This window comes from Poecilia reticulata, chromosome 21 (genome assembly GCF_904066995.2).
Source record: "Poecilia reticulata chromosome 21, P_reticulata-male-v2, whole genome shotgun sequence".
NCBI classification, from domain to species: domain Eukaryota; kingdom Metazoa; phylum Chordata; class Actinopteri; order Cyprinodontiformes; family Poeciliidae; genus Poecilia; species Poecilia reticulata.
In genome coordinates this window covers 21,049,467-21,070,886 of record NC_088850.1, presented here as the reverse complement: position 1 = coordinate 21,070,886, position 21,420 = coordinate 21,049,467, and the positions used below count along the sequence as shown (strand labels likewise).

Below are 21,420 nucleotides of genomic sequence, written 5' to 3'. Positions count from 1 at the left end.
TTTTTTTTCATTCTACAGGTCTGACAATCAGTCCTGGTTGTCATTGAGGAAATTTGACCGAGTCATGATTTCAAGTCTGTCTATTTGCTGAGATAATTTTTATTTGTTTGCCGATCTGAAACATTGAAAAATCAGAAGAGGGCAGAAACTTTTTCACTGCTCTGTAGCAACACAGTTTCGTCAGAGCCGTCAAAGAACCAAACACATGCCTCCCTTTGACACTTTAGGTTAGCATCACTACAGTCTGATACTTTGTAACTGGCACAGACTCAGACTGTAGTAGCTTTTGGTGCTGCTAGCATGCTAACGTTTGACATTTTTGTTTGGCTTTTGTTTGAGTTCTTTATTAAAACATTACAGCTAAAGTTAGTGACTTTAAAAACATTGAAAGTTGATGCCAGAGGTTTCTGCAACCCTGATATCAAACATGGCTGCCTCACATAACAACAGTAGTAACAGCTGCAGTGATAAACTGTTCATTAAATTATCTAAGAATGCAGTAGTTGGTAACCTTGTCTGTAAACAGGTCACTTCAGCGGTTCAATGAACAATATACAGATGAATAGATTGTAATAATTTTGCATTGCTAACAGTTAGCTCCCTCAGTGAGCAAAAGGAAAACTTGTTTTTGTATCTGCGACTGCAGCAGAGTTACGCTAGGTATGAGGTCATGACTTGTTTCTGATTTCTAGTGACCGACTTCTCAAACACTATGAAGAACAACAAGGTGGAAATGATGCAAGTCACTGAGTACAAAACTAAGCTGACCCTCCATTTCTAGAAACAACAAGCAGGTCAGGTTTAACTTTGGTGACACATTTTTGATAAATCTCACACTGCCTCTCTTATTCAGGTTTAAAGCTTTAATCAAGTCACAGATGGAACGCTTCCCACGTTCCAAAACATAAAGGGTCTGTTTTCTGATAGCACAGTGAAATCGTGCGTTTTGCAATTAAATGTAAGTGTGCTGTAGCTTAACTGGACCCCTGCAGTGTTGTGTCACCATTACAATAAGACCTCTACCAGGTAGAAACTGTTACAAACCAAAGCTGACAACCTATCCAGCTTTATTCCTCCAATTTTTCTCCACTTACCCGTGTGTCTGTGCCATGTGGGTGCTAATGGTGGGAACAGATGAATAAACGATGGCTTCTGGACTTCTCTTGGTCAATAATGCACAACATTTTTAGAGCAGGACACTGGGATGTCACTGCAGGGACCTTCAGCTTCAGACACTTGGTCTCTCAAACTGAGGTTGCTTTGCTTCCTGGAATAGAAGTGCCACCCCACTGGGAGACTTTAATGTCCTTTCATCTGTTGGCAACCTCTAGATAGATGTTGGAGGTAACAAGTTCAGAAGGGAAGCCCTCTAGTTCATTCTGCCAAAAGATTCTCTGGCCAGAATAGTTTTACTCTCTTGCTCTCGATGAAGGCGGACGCTTTTTCCCTCTGCTCATCCAAATCTACAAATTATGGATCTGGTCAACCGATCTCTCAATGCAATTGATCAAATTTTTGACGAGAAGTCTGGGCACAGGAGAGCCCTCTTGTCCTGCAGGGACACACCCGGCGGGATTCACCCTGGATTTATTCATGATAACAGGATTTCTGCTGTTTGGAGCTTGTGGATTCCTGGCTTATCGACAAATTTGTGACTGACTTGGCCGAACTAGCGAACACTCAGACTGTTGGTGTGGACAGAGACGAGGACTCTGAAACTCACTAACTGGGTAGAATCGATCTTGGAGAAGTTGCTAGTTTCAGTTCAGTGGAACAACCAAACTAATTTGGATGATTGGGAACTGAGATGTATCGGAGAAACTGTAGGGAAGATTGAAATTTATAATCTTACCGACCTAAGACATTCTGTTTATGAATTGGCTTTCCCCATGTGGCCTTGGAAGGGCTGCATATCTGTAATCTCCTTGAAGATTTGTAAACACAATGCTCTTCCCTTCTCACCCCCTCCTGTTTCCATGGAGCTGTGGAGCTGAGCGTTCCTAAGGACATCATTCCTTGATAATAAAACACCTCTATCAGACTTTACCAGGGACCACAGCCACCTGGCTTCGTGGCCCTCTGACGTCACTGCCTTCACTCGTGTCTTTGTTTTGCCCCTTTGTTTTGTCTGAATGTTGCCACCTGCCCTAATGTGTCCGTTCCTCTTTTTTATTTTAGAAACAGTGACCAGAAAAGGATTACTTTAGTTTATTAGTAATATCAGAAATTGTGGAGTACGCACTATTTAGATCAACATTATACAACCCAGAAATGGAATCAGAATTAGAATTAGAATAACTACAAACTTGGAATCCAGAAATACTTAACAGGAACAGTCACTGCTTTGTTTATATTACTTTTAACCCAGAAAAGCATTTAGAACAAACGTAGAATTGTGGAGTACTCACTTTAACCCAGAAAAGGAATTAGATCAGTCACTCTTTAGCTTATTTTATCAGAAACTGTAGAGTACTCACTATTTAGAAATGGTATTAGATACTTAGCAACCCTGAACAGGAGCACCTAGTTTACATACTTTAGAACAACATTAGATTTGTTTTCTTTCCTCTTTTCTTTCCTTTGGTTTGTTATTTTGTTTGCATTTCCTTTTAACTCATGTAAAGCACTTTGAATTGCCTTGTTACTGAAAATGTGCCATATACTGTAAATAAAATTACCTTGCCTTGCCTTGCCTTGCCTTGCCTTGCCTTGCCTTGCCTTGCCTTGCCTTGCCTTGCCTTACCAGTGAGTTCTGATTCTCCGTCCAGTAGACGGGGCGACCAGACTGCCTCAAGTGACTGCTTTCCATTTAAAGGAGAAGAAAACCATCCAAATGGAGAGGTTCATTTCAGGGGTCTGTATACAGGATTCTGTACTCTTAAGGGATGTAAATCCTAAATAAGGAGTTGGGGTGTTTTCTCACCTGATCATCCAGTAGACTCACTTTGATTGGGAACCACGTTGTAATATTTTTTCCATTTTGATTAGTCTTCACACTGCAGTGTCTCAAACTAACCAAACCGTTTGAAAACCCTGTTCACCTCCACACCTGTGGTGGAGCTGGACCAAGAACCACTGAAGGAAATAACATAAAAACCTCTAACGAAGACACTGAATGCAACTTTCTTCTTCATGAAATGTAAACACAAATGGAGTGGCGTCAGACTTTAGTGGTTGTAGGATTTCTCTTTTGTTGTTGGTAAAAGCCATTTCTCCAGCCAGTGGTAGCTTTGTTTTGTTTTGGGTTGTATTCACCCAGAATGCCTTTTGCTATTGTTCTCTTCCTGCTTTTGGAGTGGTCCACATTGACAAACGCATTTGAATAGCACCAGTTCACTTCAACCGAATCAAGACCGAGGTTTTTAGGCGCACCACCCTGTTTGCTGTTTTTGTCTGCATCAGAGTTAGATTTTGCATTCACACCTCCCAAAACAAGCCGGGCTTTCTAGGCAAAGGAACCAAAGTTGGATTAAAGCAAACTAAACGCTTTTGGTGGGAATGCACACTTGTGCATTTTTGACTCGGCTCATTCTTCGCCACCACAAACCAGTTTTAAAGTGTTAGTATCAAAGATTTGTTTAGCAGAGAAGACAGAAAGATCCCACCTTTAGCCACCCTTTATATCACGGTACAACTCATTTAACTTGTCTGGTTTCCTAAAACTAACCGGTATTATCCAATCTAACACTAATTACTGTGTGTTTGGGGTTCATTGTGCTCTTGTTCAATCATCCAGTTGTTAATTTAATGTGAAGTTGATGAATTTAGATTCAGAGGTGCCATTCCCCCTAAAAGTTTCACTTTGACCTCTAAAGATATTTCGCTCCTTTAACCAGATGGAAACATTTGGCACTTTATAATTTATTTTAAAAAATAAATTAATTTATTTTAAAAAATAAATTATATATCAAGTATATTCACTTGATATACTTCACTTTAATGTTTTTTTTCGCTCTGACCTTATTGAATTGGTGTCATGAGCCGTACCAAGTAACGGGTTACCGTGGTAACTCCAACAAACGTCTGGTAATGTGGTGGCAATTTCACCAGGAGTTTGTGAAGGAGTGGTGCTTCTCACTATTTGTAGGAAATTTTCTGTATTTCACTTTCATAATTACATGTGTCATTCAAAAAGTAACAGACAAACATGAAAATGTGAAACCAACACTGGATGTCAAACAACATGGAACAACCGACTCACCGGACAGAGAACCATTGTGTGTCTTTGACAAGCAACAACAAGGCTCTGCAGTAAAACCAAGGCAAACAGAATGAATTATATTACAAAGCAAACCCTGATTTCTGCAATTAAATGCATCATGTAATACATCATGAATTGTTTTGGTTGTTGAGATGGAGAATCTGGAAAATACCCGGTGATACAGTGTGAGGTTAAACGCTCCACACTTTAATTCTGTCCAATTAAATGCTGAAAAAAACAGTCAGAGATTTAAGATTAGAGTAAACATGGTGATGACTGAGAGATGAGGCAGAGCTGTTGTCATTTTTTCATCTAGGATTTCATTAAGCAAAAAATATCTACAGTGAATGAAATAAAAGAAAATGAAATGAACTTGAATTTATTTCAGTCATTTAAATTGAAACATGATCATTTTGATGATTTTTTCTTACAGTTTCTGAAAACACAAAATCCTCTTTCTTTGAAAATTGCAGTATTTCATAAGATTAATAATGGGAATGATTTTTTTGTAGCAGAAATGCTGTGCTGTGATATGGCCCATGTAGCATTTTCACTTTCGGTCACATCAAGATCATGAATTTTCTTGTGTCAGAATGTGTTGATAAAAGCAATTAATTATAGCTGCATCTGCAATCATTGAGTACTTCCTAAAATTAAATAATACTGAATATCTTTTCACGTTGATCAGTCCCTGCAAGATTTTGCTATTGTTGAAATCAAAATCACTGATTCTGTGGCTAATTCAGAAATATTTGCAATAAAGTTTGCAGTATTTGCACACATAAAAAGCTGCGGTGGACCAGATTTGGCCCCCGGGTCTCGGGTTTGACACCGGTGACCTACACAGTCATGGAGAAGACGGGTGACTTGATATTCTCTAAGAAGCTGTCTGTTCACAGAGCGCTGTATTATTTTATTATTATTATTATTATTATTTGGGAAGTTGAGTGGAAGGAGAAAATCTCACAAGCATTAGCAATAACAGCAACGTGGAGGTCTACAGAGCAGCATCCATTTAAGTGTTTTGTCAAGATTGATGAATTGTTGCTCATATTTAGTCACTTCTGAACCAGAGGTGACATCAGTTCAGATCAAAGACAATTTTGCATTTATTTTAGGAGTCCATGTTGTTTGAAGTCCGGTGTAAAGTTTCCACATGAATAATGATTTATGATGCCATATCAGGTGTTGGTTTCACTGTGGTTTATCAAGTTTTATTTTTCCTGCTGATCACAAGCTTTATGGTGATTCTGGTTTCATTTTTCAGCAGGACTCACAAACGTGAGCTAAACCTCACGTTTGTAATTTGGTGCAGGAGTCTCCACTGAGTACAGGTTCTTTATAGTACGTCAACATATTGTACTTTCAGTAGGGTCACTTTTTTATACTTAAAGGGGCGGAATTTTGTAAATGTAAAATTCTTTAGCTTTAGATCAGGTTATAATGTTATTTCCTCATCAAAAACATACCCGAAATGTTGCTTTGATTCTTTTATGCATATTTGAAGAATCCTTGAATCTCCATGGCAACCATTCAGGGTCCCTAAATGGTTGCCCTCACAAAGCTCCCCTACTTATCCAAAGCTCCGTCTCAGAGCTGCAGTCCCCGCGCTGTCTCCATTGGGCCCCTTTAGATTAGCAGCAGCAGCAATTCACAAACACAATTAAAAGTCTGCTGAGCTCATCAGACAAACTACTTCTCAGTCCAACAGTTGTAAACAGCATCATGGAGAAGTAATGTTGTGAAAACGTGCTGAAGGTGGAGTGTCGGATAGAGTAGGAGCTTCTTAAAGAGACGGACACCCGATTTCAAGGCGTCAGATTTCAAAGTTAAATTTCTTTTAAGTTATGTTTGATATATCCAACATTTTATATCAGCTGAATGTAACATAGTGCTATAAAATGGATTCATATTCCTGGAAAATTCATAATACTGCCCTTTTAACGGTCGGCTGTAATGAAAATTTTCTAAGAGACTGAAACTGAATTATCAAACTTAATATGAAAAAAATGCTTGAAAAATGTCACAGACTCCATAAAGAAGCTATAATATAGTTTCATTTTTTTTAATTGAATTTCTGAAATAAATGACTTTTTCAGATGTATTCTAATGTGCTGAGATGAACGTGTCTTCTAGGCAGCAGTAATAAAAGTTCAGTGACGTGTAGCAACCTGTAGCTATGGCACCTTTTTTAAGCCATAAAAGAAATCAGCAAACCTCACTCTGCCCCCAACCTCGGAACAAAATGGATGCACTAAAGCGAGAGAGTACACGCCTGTTTGCACGCACACACAACAGCGTTGGGTTTGTGTATTCAGAGCTCCAATCAACAGCCTGTATTTAAGATTTTATAACCGGCAGTGTGATTCCTTCTTTTTTTCCATTCCCTGTTGCTTCGCTGTCATCCTGTTTACTTCAGGTGAAGAGGTCACACTGCTTACCGTTAGCCACCATAAACGTCAGCGGGAGTGTAACAGCCGGTGACAGGGTTATAAAACGTCAGGAGCAAAGGGCACATGGGTCTGTGGCAACTCAGAGCCAGCAGACACGGTGCATTGGATGGGTTGTAAATCTTAAAAAAATGTGGGTTTGTGAATGGAACAAATGGAAGATGGGCCACAAATATGTCAGATTATTGCTGGAAAGAAAAAAACAGTCTCATGGAAACATTGTCACAAAGTATCTGCGTATCTGTATGTACATATCTGTGAAGACGGATGCTGCAGCATTCTCTCTGTAGATTGAGAAGATGGCAGAACTGGATTTAAATAAAAACATTCGTGATTAGCTTTATATTCAGGTGCTCCAATCATTTCCTTTCCCACAAGTACATAAAATCAATCAGCTTGGCAAGAAGACTTCTGACAAAAATGTGAAGTAGTTGGTTTTCCTCAGGAACTTAGTGGAACTCCAGTGTGGTTTCATAGCAGGGACAGAATGCAACTTGGGCAATAAATCAAATCAAGAATTTTCTTACTAAAACTTCCACAATGAATTGTTGGTAGTGCCACTGCAAAGTGGATGTGATGGTATTCCATCGGTTGCGGCTTGTTTTCAGGCGTTTCGACCTGCACCTTAGTTCCAGTGAAAGCAGTCCATTATACTCATTTTCTAGGTGAACAACGACCCTAAACTTACAGCTGGTGCTTCAATGGAATGGTTTAGATCATTCATGTGTTAAAATGGCCTAGTCAAAGTCTAGACCTAAATCTAATCTGTGAAAAGACTCTGGTGTTCACAGATGATCTCCATCCAATCTGACTGATTTGCTACAAAGAATAAGAGGCAAATATTCAGTTGATTCCCCAAAAGACTTCAAGCAAAATGTGAATTTATAAAGTAAAACACAACCGAGAGCAGTATACTGCATGCTTTCCTTGTTCGTCTAAATGTGTTGCTCTATCAGAATTACATCGGAATTATTAAAGTTATGTTGGCAGTAATACACCAAAAAAGTTAGAGGTTAGGACATTTCTGCCTGTTCTAAATCTTAAGCCATCGCCGGATCTCAAAACAAGATGAGGATTCTTGCTCAGTGAACTGTCGATAACTGGAATTAAAACTGAAATGTAACTCAGACAGTCTCACCAGAATCTAAATCGGATGGCGAGCTCAGGACAAATGTCTGTTCTCTGTAGTGGAGGTGTTTCCTGGATGATGGTGCAGCCGTCCTAACAACTCACAGGTCAACAGTTTGATCTGGACAGCGATGTCTCTCTGAAGCCAGTGGAATTGACAGAAACAGTGTTTGCTTCACGTTGGTTCTGATTTAGAAGGTATTGCGACAGCCAGTGCTTTACCAGGCGAGAACATGCTGCTTTTGTTCACTGTTCTCTCTGTGTTTCATGAGGAAGCCTGACACTGGCAGTGTGGAGGGCAGCCAAGATGCAAAACGCTCAGCTTTTGATTGGGGAAGTAAAGTAAAAGGTCATTGCAGCCTGTGAAAATTTAATTGCCTCTACTTGAGTTATGTAACAACACGGGTAGGCGATGACGCTCCGTCTTCCTTCAGTGTTTTTGATCCAGGCATGAAGCTCTGCACTGCGCTGACCACTTCGGGGTTTACGTGCCGTGCTGGTTACGAGGCGAGGAGCCGAGAGAGAGAGTTTGTGTGTGCGTGTGTGTGCGTGTGTGTGCGTGTGTGTGCGTATGCGGGAGTGTGGGGGTGTGCATGTGTGTGTGTGTGTTGGGGGGGAACATGGGAAGAAGAGGAGCGGGGAGAACTGGAACGGGCATGTTGCGTAAATACAATGGTTTCCGGCTCAACGTGCAAAAGCTTCATTTAAATAAACCGTCTTCTGAATGAATGCAGAGGCCTAATCATTATGATGCAGCTGTGGATTCAGCGTAGCGTCTGTCCACATGCATGGAGGCAGATGGGCTCCTTTCACTACATCAGCTACAGTCACATTGAATTCTACACATACATATTAAAATGCCAGATTTTAGTGGGCAGAAATATTCTGTACCATTAATCCACGTTTAATCTGCCATATAGCCTGTATTATTCAAGTTACAAACAAAACTGTTAAAAGAAGAGATTAGCAGGGAAGTACTATGTAAAATGTACATTTTTTGAGCTTGAAATCTTGTAAGTGTTGCTTTGATTCTCTCTTGGATGTTTGAGAAATCCTAAGTCTCCCATGACAACCATTCAGCTGTGCAAAATGTCTGGGTGGACCTAGCTCTGCCTTCGAGGACGAAGCTCCTCCTCTGAGCTGCAGTTTCCGAGCTCCCCCTCCTTGTGACTCCCCCACTCAGCTCCTTCAGACTAGCCAGCAGCAATTAGCAAACACCTGGTAGAACTGATAATCTGCTGATCTCATTAGAGGAGCTCCTGCTTAGTGAAACCTGGTAAAAACGTTAATGAAGGGTTAAAAGAGGAGCCATGTTGTGATGGCTTCCTGAAAGAGAGCTTCAGAAAGAGCAGGAGCTTCTTAAAGAGACAGAGGCCCAATTTTAAGGCATTAAATTATGAAGTCAAATTTTGTTTAAGTTATATTTAATATATAGCATTTTTGCAACAACTAAACAAGTAGCATAATTACTTGATTGGGTTGTAAAATGGTACCATGTGCATGGAAAACACATAATAGTGCCCCTTTAAAAGAAAAAGATTTTAAGAAGTTGCAATAACACTGTTGGATAAACTCACATAGTTAAACTAATACCTTTTTGAAGCAACTTTCAATCAACCTTCATGGGAGCCAAGACGAGAATGGCTTCACCATCATCATCTAACAATGTGGACAAGAAATGTCCACAGGTACAAGACGTAACCAAAAACCTCTTCAACAAAGTATTAATTAAGGAGTGTGCACACTTCTGCATCTAGCTTTGTGTGTTTTTATTCCCTCAAACTGATTTGTTAGTTTTTTTCAGCTGACTTGTGAGGGATAAATGTGACACTGAAGGTAGAAGCGATTCCTTGTCTCCTTCTCAGAAACCTTCTGATGTGGGTGTGTGGAGGAAGGCCGTGTGACCACAGCCAGACTTTGTGATGCGATGAATAGAAGCAGCAGATGCTTGTTGTGATGCGACAGAGCGCACCTGGAGCTCTGATGCAATATATCAAGCAGACCGCTCGCTGCGTCACAACAATGAGACTCGTCCAGCAGGCCCAAACCTTCTGTTCCAAATTATACAGACTCCGTTCTGAAAGGCATTGACACACGGGAAGCTTATTGTATTTAGTAATATACTTAGCACATAGCAGAAATGGCACAAATATTTTTTAAAACTCAACCTGATTAACTGTATTGGTTGGTTTATTTGCTGATTCCTATAAGGTTAAGTCAAAGGATGAACAGTTTGTGAACAAAAGAAGGTTCCCGGTGTTAAAAACGTCTCCAGACAGAGTCATGAAATTAAAAAGAAGCACTCAGCTGAAATTTGCCTAATTAGGTTTAAGTGTATTGATGGGAGCCCAGAGTGGTGAGGCATCCAGCGATATGAAGCCTCTGTGAGCTGTTGATACTCAGCAGGTCGGCTCTGCTACTTCTTGATCGAGTACCCATGATGCAGAAGGGGGAAACGTAAGATGAGGAAGTTTATTTAATTCTTTAAAGCATCTTAAAAGCTAAGTTAATGTTTGCGAGCTAACATTAACTTAGCTCGCAAAGATCCAGAATTATCAATCAAGCTAACTAGTCACCAGCTTGTTTTGCTAAGTTGTTTTATGTCTGCGGTGCTAACAACTTGTACTTTTTTTTTGTATCTTTAAACTGCGATGATTGCCTTTCATGATCTTGAAAGTGGAAAACACATTATACAGGGTGAGGTGAACACAAACTGTTTATTCCAGTTTTCACTCTGCACTGTGTCAAATGAACCAAAGCCTTTTAACATCCTGTTCCCCTCCTCGCCTGTGGTGGCGCTGCACCAAGAGCAACAACACACAGACCTCTGAAGAAGACACTGAGCACAACTTCCTACTTCACAAAATGTAAACAAAAATGGAGTGGCATCAGATTTTAGTGGTTGTAGGGGAAACACCATAAGCTATTTCTCCCACTGGGCTCGCCTGCTTGTTTGTAAAGTCTGGGCTTTATTCATAATATAACACGTTCATAGCAATAAAAACATGTGTTGCCTTGTGTTCTGACTTCACATTTTCTGACTCAGAGAAAGGAAACAAACCCGACTTAACAGAGAAGGCAGCAGCCATCTATCTGGCAGTTGGGAAGTTGAGATGTTATGAATGCATTGGTGACTGGGTGAATATGGCTCTGGTGTAAAGTGCTCTTAATGTCAGTATGGATGGAACTTTACTTAGAAGAAATGACTTGTGAACTCCGCTGACTCTTTCTGGCTAATCCTTCAAAGATCCTTATTTTATTCAGGAATGTAACACAGAAAGTTCAGGATATTCCAATTGATTTTCCTCCTGTATTCCAGTTTTTAACCATCATAGTCATCTTCTTCAATAATAAAGTCCTCACTAGATTTCACCAATGTCTGCTAAACTCAAATCTTCATTCTATCTCTCTCTGTCTCTTGCAGCCCACCCCTGATTCCCATTAGGATCTTCTCTTCCCTCTTGGAGACCCTCTCCACCCCCCACATCCAGCAGCCATGGCTGATGACGCCGACATGCGCAATGAGCTGTCAGACATGCAGCAGCGCGCTGACCAGCTGGCCGACGAGGTGAGAAGAACACACTTCTGCCCGGACGCAGCTGTTCGGCGTACGGTGGAGTAAAAACATGCAAACATCTGACTCCTAACAAGCAGAGATGTAACGGCACATAATGGTACAGCTGAAAAGTGGGACTATTTTGAAAAAGTTCAGGATTTTTTTGTAAATCATTTTAGAAAAAGATGCTTTAAAGGAGTGTTTGACTCATTTTCATGTCAGGCCACATCAAGATGGCCTGACTTTCTCCTCATTCAATGAGAACTTAGAAAAAATGTAATAATAATGAACGTCTTTGAAATAAAATTGAACGTCTTTTCACACTGATGTAACTTGGCACTATACAAATAAATGCTAAGAAAGTTCTTATTATAGTTCTATTTATGTGGCTCTTTAGACTCTAGAGGGCCACATAAATAGTTACAGCAGACTGGATTTGGCCCACGGGCCTCGAGTTTGACACGTGATTCATTACAGAGTGAAATAATTCAAGTGTTATTTCTCTTAATGTTGATGATTACGGCTTACGGAGAACAAAAACCTATGGCCTACAAACCAGAACAAAAACTCTCTGATTCAGAATTTGTAATATTTCATAAGATCAGTTGTGTCAAACTTGAGGCCCGGGGGCCAAGTCCGGTCCAGCGCAGCTTTTTATGTGGCCCTCCACAAATAAATTAGTTGCTTGCTTAAATATTATTTTATTGGTCAAATCTAAGCGATTTCGATCTGAATGCTACCGCGATAAATCAATCAGTTCCTCTATTACTTCATGTGAAATTAACAGATCTCTGCACTTTTTCAATCTAATGCATAATTGTGAGCTTATTCAAACTTTTTCGCAAAAATGGTCACAAACATTGGAAATGACGGCTAACTTCCACCTGCAGATGGCAGTGTTTCTTACTTTTGCTACGCCTAGGCCTGTCACAATAAGCAATAAATCGCTAAATTAAAACTGGCTCAGTAATTTCCACTTGCATAGTTTATTGTTTTTTTTCTTTTCTCTGTTTCTACTAAAAAACTGGATGACAAAACTCTTCAGTCTGGGGTTTTGTTTACAGAGACTTCAGAATTAATTTTATTTGTTATTTTTGTTATTTTGTTTATTTACTCTGGATATTTAAAATGTCTTCCAGTTCCAATGTTAAATGTTTATTAGAATTTAATATTTATTGATGTTTGAAAATGTGTTCTTGCATTGTTATATCACTTGAAAATGGTCTCAAAACAACAATTTAATCATTAATCACAATAACTTCTGGGACAACATATTGCCCAGCAAAATTAGTAATCGTGACAGATATAACAAAGCGCAAGTGCAGCAAAATGTCTCACAAAATCAAGTGATTTTGATTGAAAAATAAAGAAACAATTGCAAAATACTGGAGGGACAGATCAACGTGAAAAGACGCTAGATACGTTTTTTTTTTTATTAATGTTTTAAAAGTGTTTTATTAATACATTCTGCCACAACCAGCCCATTTGAGGACATTTATGATCTTGTTATTGGCAGCAAATAAAAATTGTCCTTGCGCACAATCAATAAAAAAATTAGATTTTTAACAGAAATGTCAGGCGTCTGAAAAGAGATTCAGGGAAAAAATATGGAAATTTTCCTCCATATTCTCATTTTTTATCAGATATACATCCATGTCGCACAGGAGAGAGAGGAGATAGTTGCGTTGTGAGAGCAGCAGCTCCATACAGAGCCGACTGCATGGCGTTCCGGCTGACATTCCGGAGCTCCTCTCTGTTCTTTGTGAGAGCGTGTCAGACGGAGAAACGACGTCGTTGTGATGGCCCATAGCAGACCGGCCCAGAACCCTGCAGCTCCACATATGACTCACTGTGGCACAGCTGAGCAGAATATTAAACACACACACACGCGCGCGCATCGTCAGTGCAGAGCATGCACAAAATGGCGGCACCACAATAATAGCTTCTTTTTCCTTTCCTTTTATTTATTTTTTTTGCTTCTGACTTTAAAGAAGCTTTTAGATCCAGATGTTGACTTGGGAGAAAAATCACAGAGCTGCTGCTTTAAGAAAAAAACCCAGCTTGAACAACATGAAGCAGAGAGCATTTAGAGTCGACTGTCATTTTCAAGCTGCTGTGCTTGTAATTTCAGATGGAGAATAATTATTCCATTTTTAATCTCTTTTCAGTCACTGGAGAGCACCCGTCGTATGCTGCAGCTGGTGGAGGAGGTAAGAAAAACCCGTAGCACTGAACAGTCATCCATGGGAAACTACAGCAGTTTGTAAAAACAATATAGAAAGAAGTCAAAAATGAAGTTTTGATCAACTTTAGTTCATAGTGCAGGTACGTGTTGACACAGAACCTCACAGAAAGCACAGAACCTTTAGTCATTCTGCAGCCTTCAAACAAACATACAAACTTCAATGCATTCTAATGGGATTTTATAATAAATAGAATCTGAAAAGTGCGGCATGAATTCATATCAAGCCCGGTTTACTCTAAAGTTCCTAAATCAGTGGTGTCCAAATCATCTGTGTAGCTTTTCTATGAAGGCCTCAAAGGTTTGTTAGAGAACAAACTGTGTCATGGCAACCGAGGGACAAAATGGAGGCAATTAGTAAAGCTTAGTAAGTAAAGTTTATTTATAAAGGGCTTGTCACAGACATACAATCACAAAGAGCTGTACAATAGAAAACCACACAAAATATAAAACCAACACAAGCAACACAGTAAAATCTAGATTAAAGCTGCTTTATGCTATAAAACAATACCATACCACAACTATCCATCATACAATAAATCAGATTTTTTTTTATATAAAATTATGACCTAAATAAAGTCACTGTTGAAAGAAAATCATTCTGTTAGAAGCTACAAGCTTCACAGGGGAACAACATGAGGAAGAAGATGCTAACGCTGCTCATCACATCAGGCTAACGCTTGTGGCTCTGATGTGACAAAATGTAGAAACATGAATTTTGTCAGAGAATCTAAGAAACAAACACATCTGGGAATGACTCAAGTTTGTACTCCATCAACTCAGAGTGACAGGAGAAAAAAGGCGAAACGTTTTTAAATGCAAAGCAAAAACTAAAATAAAGTCCTGAGTTCAAATTCAACGTTTACCTTTAATTTGTGCGCCGCTCCCTCCATGTCGAGGTGTTTGCATCTTTAATGCCGTCACTGAGTCAACCGTGAGTCAACTGAGTGACAGCCTGAACAACACTTCACAGGAAATGAGCAGACGTCAGCACCAGATAAGGCACACACACGCACGCACACACGTACACACACACGCACACACATATGCACACAAAGCACATTAAAGTGAGCAACACTAATGGCTAGAAGATGATAGCATGATACACAGAAAGGGAATGCATTAACAAGCAAACACAGAGAGCAGGAGGGAGGGATGACGGAGACTCTCAAGGTCAGATTGATCATCGTCAGTTCTGTCAAACCGAGGAGGAACGGGAGAGAGGTTCAAATCCCACCGGACCGATGAAACGGGATGGAGAGTAGGAGGGAAGTGGAGGCAGACTGTGGCGAAATAACATTTAAAAAAAAAAACACAGGAATCCAGCAACATGTACATGTGTTTTGTTATTATAGCTAATCCCTATTTGCATTACTGTAACAGTAAATATGAATTTTAAATTTCCCCCTGAGATAAAATGCTTCATTTTGTGGATTAGTGTTGTCTGCTCAAAATTTAAAGAAGAAGTCTATAACTTTGAAAGATCTGGAAGGAAACCAGTGGAAACATTCAAAAACTGATTATAAGAAAATTTTCATGCAAATTATTTTATAAAATGTGAAATAAAACTAAGGTTTTTCTTGTTGTTGTTGTTTTTTTTCAAAGAGAGGTGAAAGGTGTCAGTTAAAAACTTGGCGGTTAAATTACTTAGTAGTTAAATCTGAATCAGTCGGGGTCTTAGCTGTGTGTTATCATGTCTGCTCCTGAAGAACCGAACCCTTGGTAAATCTTCACATCCCATAAAGTTTTTGTTCTCTTTATCATTTACTTACATTTTTTGAGTGCACATATGTTGGAATGAAGGCTGTAAAATGGACATAGTTCTTATTGCCCTGTCTGTACTGCCCGTGTGTATTTATTTTCTACTGATTTAATGATCGCCTGACCACCTTGGGCTGAAATTTCAATTCTCTGAACAGAGCAAATGAACAACCAGAGGAGTCAAATTATTATTAGCTGAATCACATAGAAAGTAGATACCATTCAAGCATTCGGCATGCAGAGGTGAGTTCAGTTTATATTGGTATCAAAAGATAGATTTAGACTTTAAAATATACCTTCATTACCTTAATATTTTTTTTACGCCTTTGAAGCCCATAAATAAACATTTTAAAATTTACATTAGAATGCCTGAACAGTGCGTTCAGGAAAGCTAAGGAAAGCTCTAAACTAAAGGTTTCATAGTGTATTTCTAAAATAAGGTTACTGAGAAGAAGAAGATTTTTTCTTTGCAGAGCAGAAGATTAAAATGTAATCATCGCTGCCATCATCCTGAGGAAAACTTACAGATTTTCAGGTTCATACAGAATCTGTTTGGACCGGAGAAAGACCAAAATGTTAACGACATTTTATCACGGGGTTTTTAATTTCCAGGACATCATTGTTGACCATCCTGTTGACTTCTGTTTTGTCTTACTCCCCGACCCCCCTACACCCGCCCACCCCCATCCACCTGTGATCCGGCCCTGGCCTTCCATAGAGCAAAGATGCTGGAATCAGGACTTTGGTCATGCTGGACGAGCAGGGAGGTGAGTCAACAAGAGGAGAGATGGTCATAATGTTTTGCTGTAATGACTGAGCTATTTAAATTATACACAGCTGCTATGAGTTTTGTTTTTGACGATAACTGTTAAAATATATTAATGATCACATTTTAACTCTGTACTTTTGATGTTTTTAGATGATAACCAAACACTTTGTGAATGAATGAAATGTTCCATTTTCAACTGCTTGTTTTCATTTAAACACATTTAAAACTAATTCATTTTTCCCCTCCATTTTTTATTTTTATTTTTATTTTTTTTATTTATGCTTTGAGATTTTTTAAATTTATTCATTTTTACTGCATGCTGAGTTGATCGTTGAAGGTTGGGGATTTTTTCATTTCTTCCTTTCAGATTCTTTTAACTTCTCTTTACTTTTTGCTCACATTCTTTTTCTTCTTCTCAGTTTGCCTGACCGCTTCTTATTAATTTGCCACCAGCTGTTTTATTCCCTTCTTCTTTATTTTGTCCTTACTTTCTCATTTTTTTAATTTCAGCTAAGAAAGACGAGAAATCTCAAAAGTGCCAAAAACTCTGACAGATCTCTTGGATAATATTTCCAGCTGGCCGCTGCAGTACCTCACCCCCCACAGCTCGGCGTTGTTCTCAGACTAAATTGTGTCTCTGGGTCAATTTGCCCCTTCGCCAAGTTGTACCCCAATTTTCTATCAATGTATTTCCGTTTTGGCCTTTTTTACTTCCTGTTTGAAGGTGTTTTGAGTCCATTATGCTCAAAACATAATGGGCTTTTCTGAAAGCTCAGCATCTTCGTGAATTATGGGGACAAATACTGAACAAGTATTTGAACTTTATTGTGTATTCTTTCCTGAAGACTTTGTATTTCACCAGTTTACAAAGATGAACTTAACATCTTTGTAAATAACTCTCGGTAATGTCCTGCTGGTAAATATTAGCATTTTTCATAAAATATTTTAGCCATAAAATTCTAAAGCGGATCCTAAAATATGTTATTTTAGAAAGAAATCGAGCTACAACCAGTGTGTGTTTACGGCAAAAAGTAATGTGTGTCAAACATGTAGTACTGCTTCTGCTGGGCTGATCGTAAAACTCAGACGGTGAAAAAAATAAAGTTTTTAATTTGGTCTCCATTTCCTGTCAGAAAGCAGTCCATTTCTTTAAGGCCATTATGAAATTTCATAAATTGATTCATTATTGATGCGTCATAATGAAACATCCTGCGGTACGCGACTAGGAAACCAAGAAAAATACAAAGGTACAAAATGGCGGAGGGGCAAAACAACCAGCAGTTAAAAATGGTCCTTTTGGTAGCTGGTGGTTGAGTAACTCTCACGCTGTTCTCAGATCTGTTTACGTTGAATCCTTTAGTGTAAATTAACTGGGGTAAAACTCCCAGTTCAAAATCACATATTTATTGTTTACAGTGAATAAGGAGCTGAAGCTGTCTCTGTCCATCTAGAGATGGCTAATGGTTAAACTGGTCTGAGAACAGTTTTGCCAGGTGTACAAAGAAAAGAAGTGGGGAAAAAAGAAACGATCGATTTAGCTGGTAATGACAAAATATTCAATCACTTCAGCCTGCTTAGTGATTCGTACAATCCCTGGTTGCGCCTTGAAAGTGTAAAAACTACACAGAGAGCACGCACTTAATAAAACGTTTGATATGGCAGAAGAAAAATCTACTATGGTTCCACCTCTGGAATGAGGGATCTCTGCTCTCCTATTGGCTGGGAGTCATGTTTTAATCAATTCATAAAGTCTGCAAGAGAGCATCCTAATTCTGTCAACAGGGAATGTAAGCTGTAATCTGTCTGTGAGCACTCATGCGTGGACTCTAATGCATCGAACCCCCAGAGCATTTCTGCATCTGCAGGTTACTAAATGTTGTATGATGACCAACTACCTGCAGTCTGGCAATTGAACTCAAAATCCACAAGGATGTCATCGGACTGAAAACCTTTATAGTCGCAATGGAGAAAATCATGGCATTCCTTCACTGAAATCAAACTAATCCAGAATATGCCTATCGAACTAACCTGACTTTAACACTTTCAGAAGTGCATGCCAACCAGGGATTGAACGAACCCTAACAGTCAGTGAACGAGTTCCTGAATCCACTCCATATTTAACTGTGCCACATGCTTTCACACTCTACGTATTTCTCTGTCCCAATACAAATTTGCTTTGAGAATTAGTTGGCAACTCACCATCCACCACATCAGCATGGCAAAGCCTCTAACACCTACGAACCAGAGTCTAGTCACAGTCATGGTCCAGTCAAAGTTAGATTGTACATTCAACTTATCTAACTGAACAGAAAACTTGTAGGATTGCTAATTCATTTGCTTAGAAACCATGACAATTGTCACTAGCAATGAAACCAAACCCGAAGTGCAAAACAATATTTCTTTGCCTTTTAGATATAAAAGGATAAAATCTCAGACTTCCCACGTCGGAATCCCGACAATTTACATTTTAGCCCTTGGTGCTGATAAATTCAGACGTTTGAGTGCAAAAATAAATGCAGCATGAGAGTGACAACTAGTCATTTTGCAAAGGAAGAAAAATATTCTTATCAGGAATAAATTGCTTCATTGCAGTTTTGCTGTCCTGAGGCTTTCACATGTAGAAAAGGAAATCCTATAAAGACTTAGTTATGGTTCAATTGGCTCTTTACAGATGAACTGGAAAATAATGAGCAAGACTGAAAACGTTTTTGTTTGGATATGAATTACAAAACAAAAACTCCCTCATGCTAGTACTCAAATGGCCAGTAAGATTAGTTTTTAGTTTAGCTACAAACCTGTAGCTAGCTAATTTAGTTAATGCTCACTAGCTTTAGTGTAGGTAGTTTAGCTAGTGACTAAAGCTCACTAGCTTTAATCTAAAGCTCACTAGTTTTAGCGAGTGTCAATCATTCAATGAAATTCATTCCAATACCGTCACGGTCCACTTTAGTGTAGTTGGCTAAAACCCATTAGCTGTTGCTAGAAGGCTAGTTGATAAGTTATGACTATATTTTACGCCATAATAGGAATCTCAGCCTACCAGTTTCATTCACAGCCTTACGTTTTAGCCAATTGTTGGTTGGCTGAGTGTTGTTCTCCTGTCGGCTCTTATGCTAAGCTAGCAGAGTGGCCTGTTGTGAGTAGTGTTGTATTTATTGTTTTTTTAACATGGTTAAAGTCTTAATTTCTCCTGTAAATTCACAAATAGCCGTTGCTGTTTGCACATGAGGTCACACACGCTCACATCGACACAGTTGCTGTTCATCATATTCTGTCAGTCAATGAAATTCATTCCACTACTGTCATCCCTTTGTCCTGACCAGAGCAACTCGATCGTGTTGAAGAGGGCATGAACCATATCAACCAAGACATGAAGGAAGCCGAGAAAAATTTAAAAGATTTAGGGAAATGCTGTGGGCTTTTCATATGTCCATGTAACAAGTAGGTACTGACAATGTGCCCCAAAGGTTCTTTGCATATGTGGTGGCGTCCAGTTTTTCCTCTTTTTTTTTCTTTTGTTTTACTTTCTTTCGTCATAGTGAGTGTCTGAAGTTGTTGTCTTCTCTCCTTTGTCTTCCCTCTCTCTTTCTCTCTCATCTTCTTCCTCTCTCTTTCTCTCTCTCTCCTCGTGCTTCGTTCTGTGGGGGATAAATGACTTGTGTTTAATCAGAGCAACTGGAGCGCATCGAGGAGGGAATGGACCAAATCAATAAGGACATGAAGGATGCAGAAAAGAATTTGAACGATCTAGGGAAATTCTGTGGTCTTTGCTCCTGTCCATGTAACAAGTAGGTGCTGCTTGCCTGCCTGCCTGCCTGCCATTTAAATATGCGACTAAATACCAAATAAAATACAAAAAAAAAACAACCGAGGAAGAAGTGACATCACAATGGCCATTAGCCAATAGTCTGCTCTGCTCCTGTTCAGAAATAATAACAATAAAAATCTCTCTTATCCATACAGCGGGGACACGGGTGGATATTCTTTAAAATAGTTCTAATCTCACCCTCACATAGACACTTTGTCCCTAAAGTCGAACTGAAGACGGATATTTTTCATTGTGAAAGCATCAGTTAAACTCAAAAACTCACTTTTAACTCATTATTCATGATCGGATTAGTGAAGTTTCTTAATCCATCGTTCCATATATATTTCTGTCCTTTTAATAGGACATGTGGGAAATAACAAGTGATTTAGCTGTCTAATTAGTTAAATAATCAAAAAATCTTATTATTTAATCTTATTATTATAATCTTATTATCATATGCAACATCCACTAGAGTCTTTGTTGGTTGTTCATTTGCAAACGTCCGTCTGTAGCAGAAGCACAGACAGAGTGATCCAGTCGACAGCATGCAGCATTTCAGTAGGAATTTCTAATCAGGTTAGGTTGCATTAGATCAGGAGATCGTTTTGAAGTCTTCTTTTACAGTTAGTTTTAAATTGGTTTCATCTTATTATTAAATTTAAAGTTTAATTTCTAAAAGCCCAGTCAGGGTCTGGGGCTGAATATTTCTGCAATATAAGAAATATTACAATTAAAAATGATGAAATGTGAACTTTAAATGCAGGATCTACAACAGAACAAGAATTTTAAAAGTACAAGTAGAATGGTACGTACATGATGTAGTTCCAGTTATAATATCACCTGAGAGATTTATTTGCAGTTATGCTGGGATGCAGACTAAAGCCGAAATCTGGAAGAAACATAAACCAAATTTCACAGTTTTATTTTTTAAGTGCTTATTGTGCTAAACTCTTTTCTCAAGTGATTTTTTTTTAAAAATAGAATTGCATTTGGGTTGCAGTGAGTGGATATCTGTAGGTTATTTACGCCTTGTGTGGTTCAGTTTCCATTGCAGAAGCGGTTTATACAATCACAAAAAATGCATCGATAAACGCTTCAGGAATATTTCAAAATGTGGTTGAGCGCTCTTATCATGTGATGCTGAGCAGCACATTCAAGTCGTTTGATTTTTAGAAAAACATTTTTTTGCTTGTAATTCTCTGAGGGTAAATAGTGACAGAACTATGGCCAAAGGATTGTGATTAATTATTTTTATTGTCAGTTTTATTGCCATTTCAATAAAGATCACAAAAGAAAATGTCAGGTTTTTATAGCCCAGTCTTTGGAATCATATTTTTCTACATTAATAAAGTTAAACAGATTCGCTGTAGTTTAATAGACTTGATATGTCGTTGATTGAATGAAAAATATGGCCTTTCAGTTCGACTTTAGTGCAGATTTGTGTAGGACCTTCATACAGGGAAAACGACTGCAGGCAAATGCAGCAGCCTGGCTTCCCACTGGAT

General features: G+C 38.9%; 1 protein-coding gene across 2 annotated transcripts in view; it reads left to right on the top strand.

The window, feature by feature from the left end:
• The window catches only part of snap25a (synaptosome associated protein 25a), a 41,954-nt gene that overhangs the window by 11,670 nt on the left and 8,864 nt on the right, over positions 1-21,420 (top strand). The window contains exons 2-5 of one of the 2 annotated variants that reach the window (XM_081602767.1): positions 11,204-11,347; positions 13,504-13,545; positions 16,057-16,105; positions 19,431-19,548. In XM_081602767.1, coding sequence (XP_081458893.1) covers positions 11,276-11,347; positions 13,504-13,545; positions 16,057-16,105; positions 19,431-19,548 — 281 coding nt within the window. In that variant the 5' untranslated portion in view covers positions 11,204-11,275. Of the gene's footprint in view, positions 1-11,203; positions 11,348-13,503; positions 13,546-16,056; positions 16,106-19,430; positions 19,549-19,777; positions 19,896-21,420 lie in introns of both variants that reach the window. The other variant, XM_081602766.1, reaches the window with a different exon arrangement.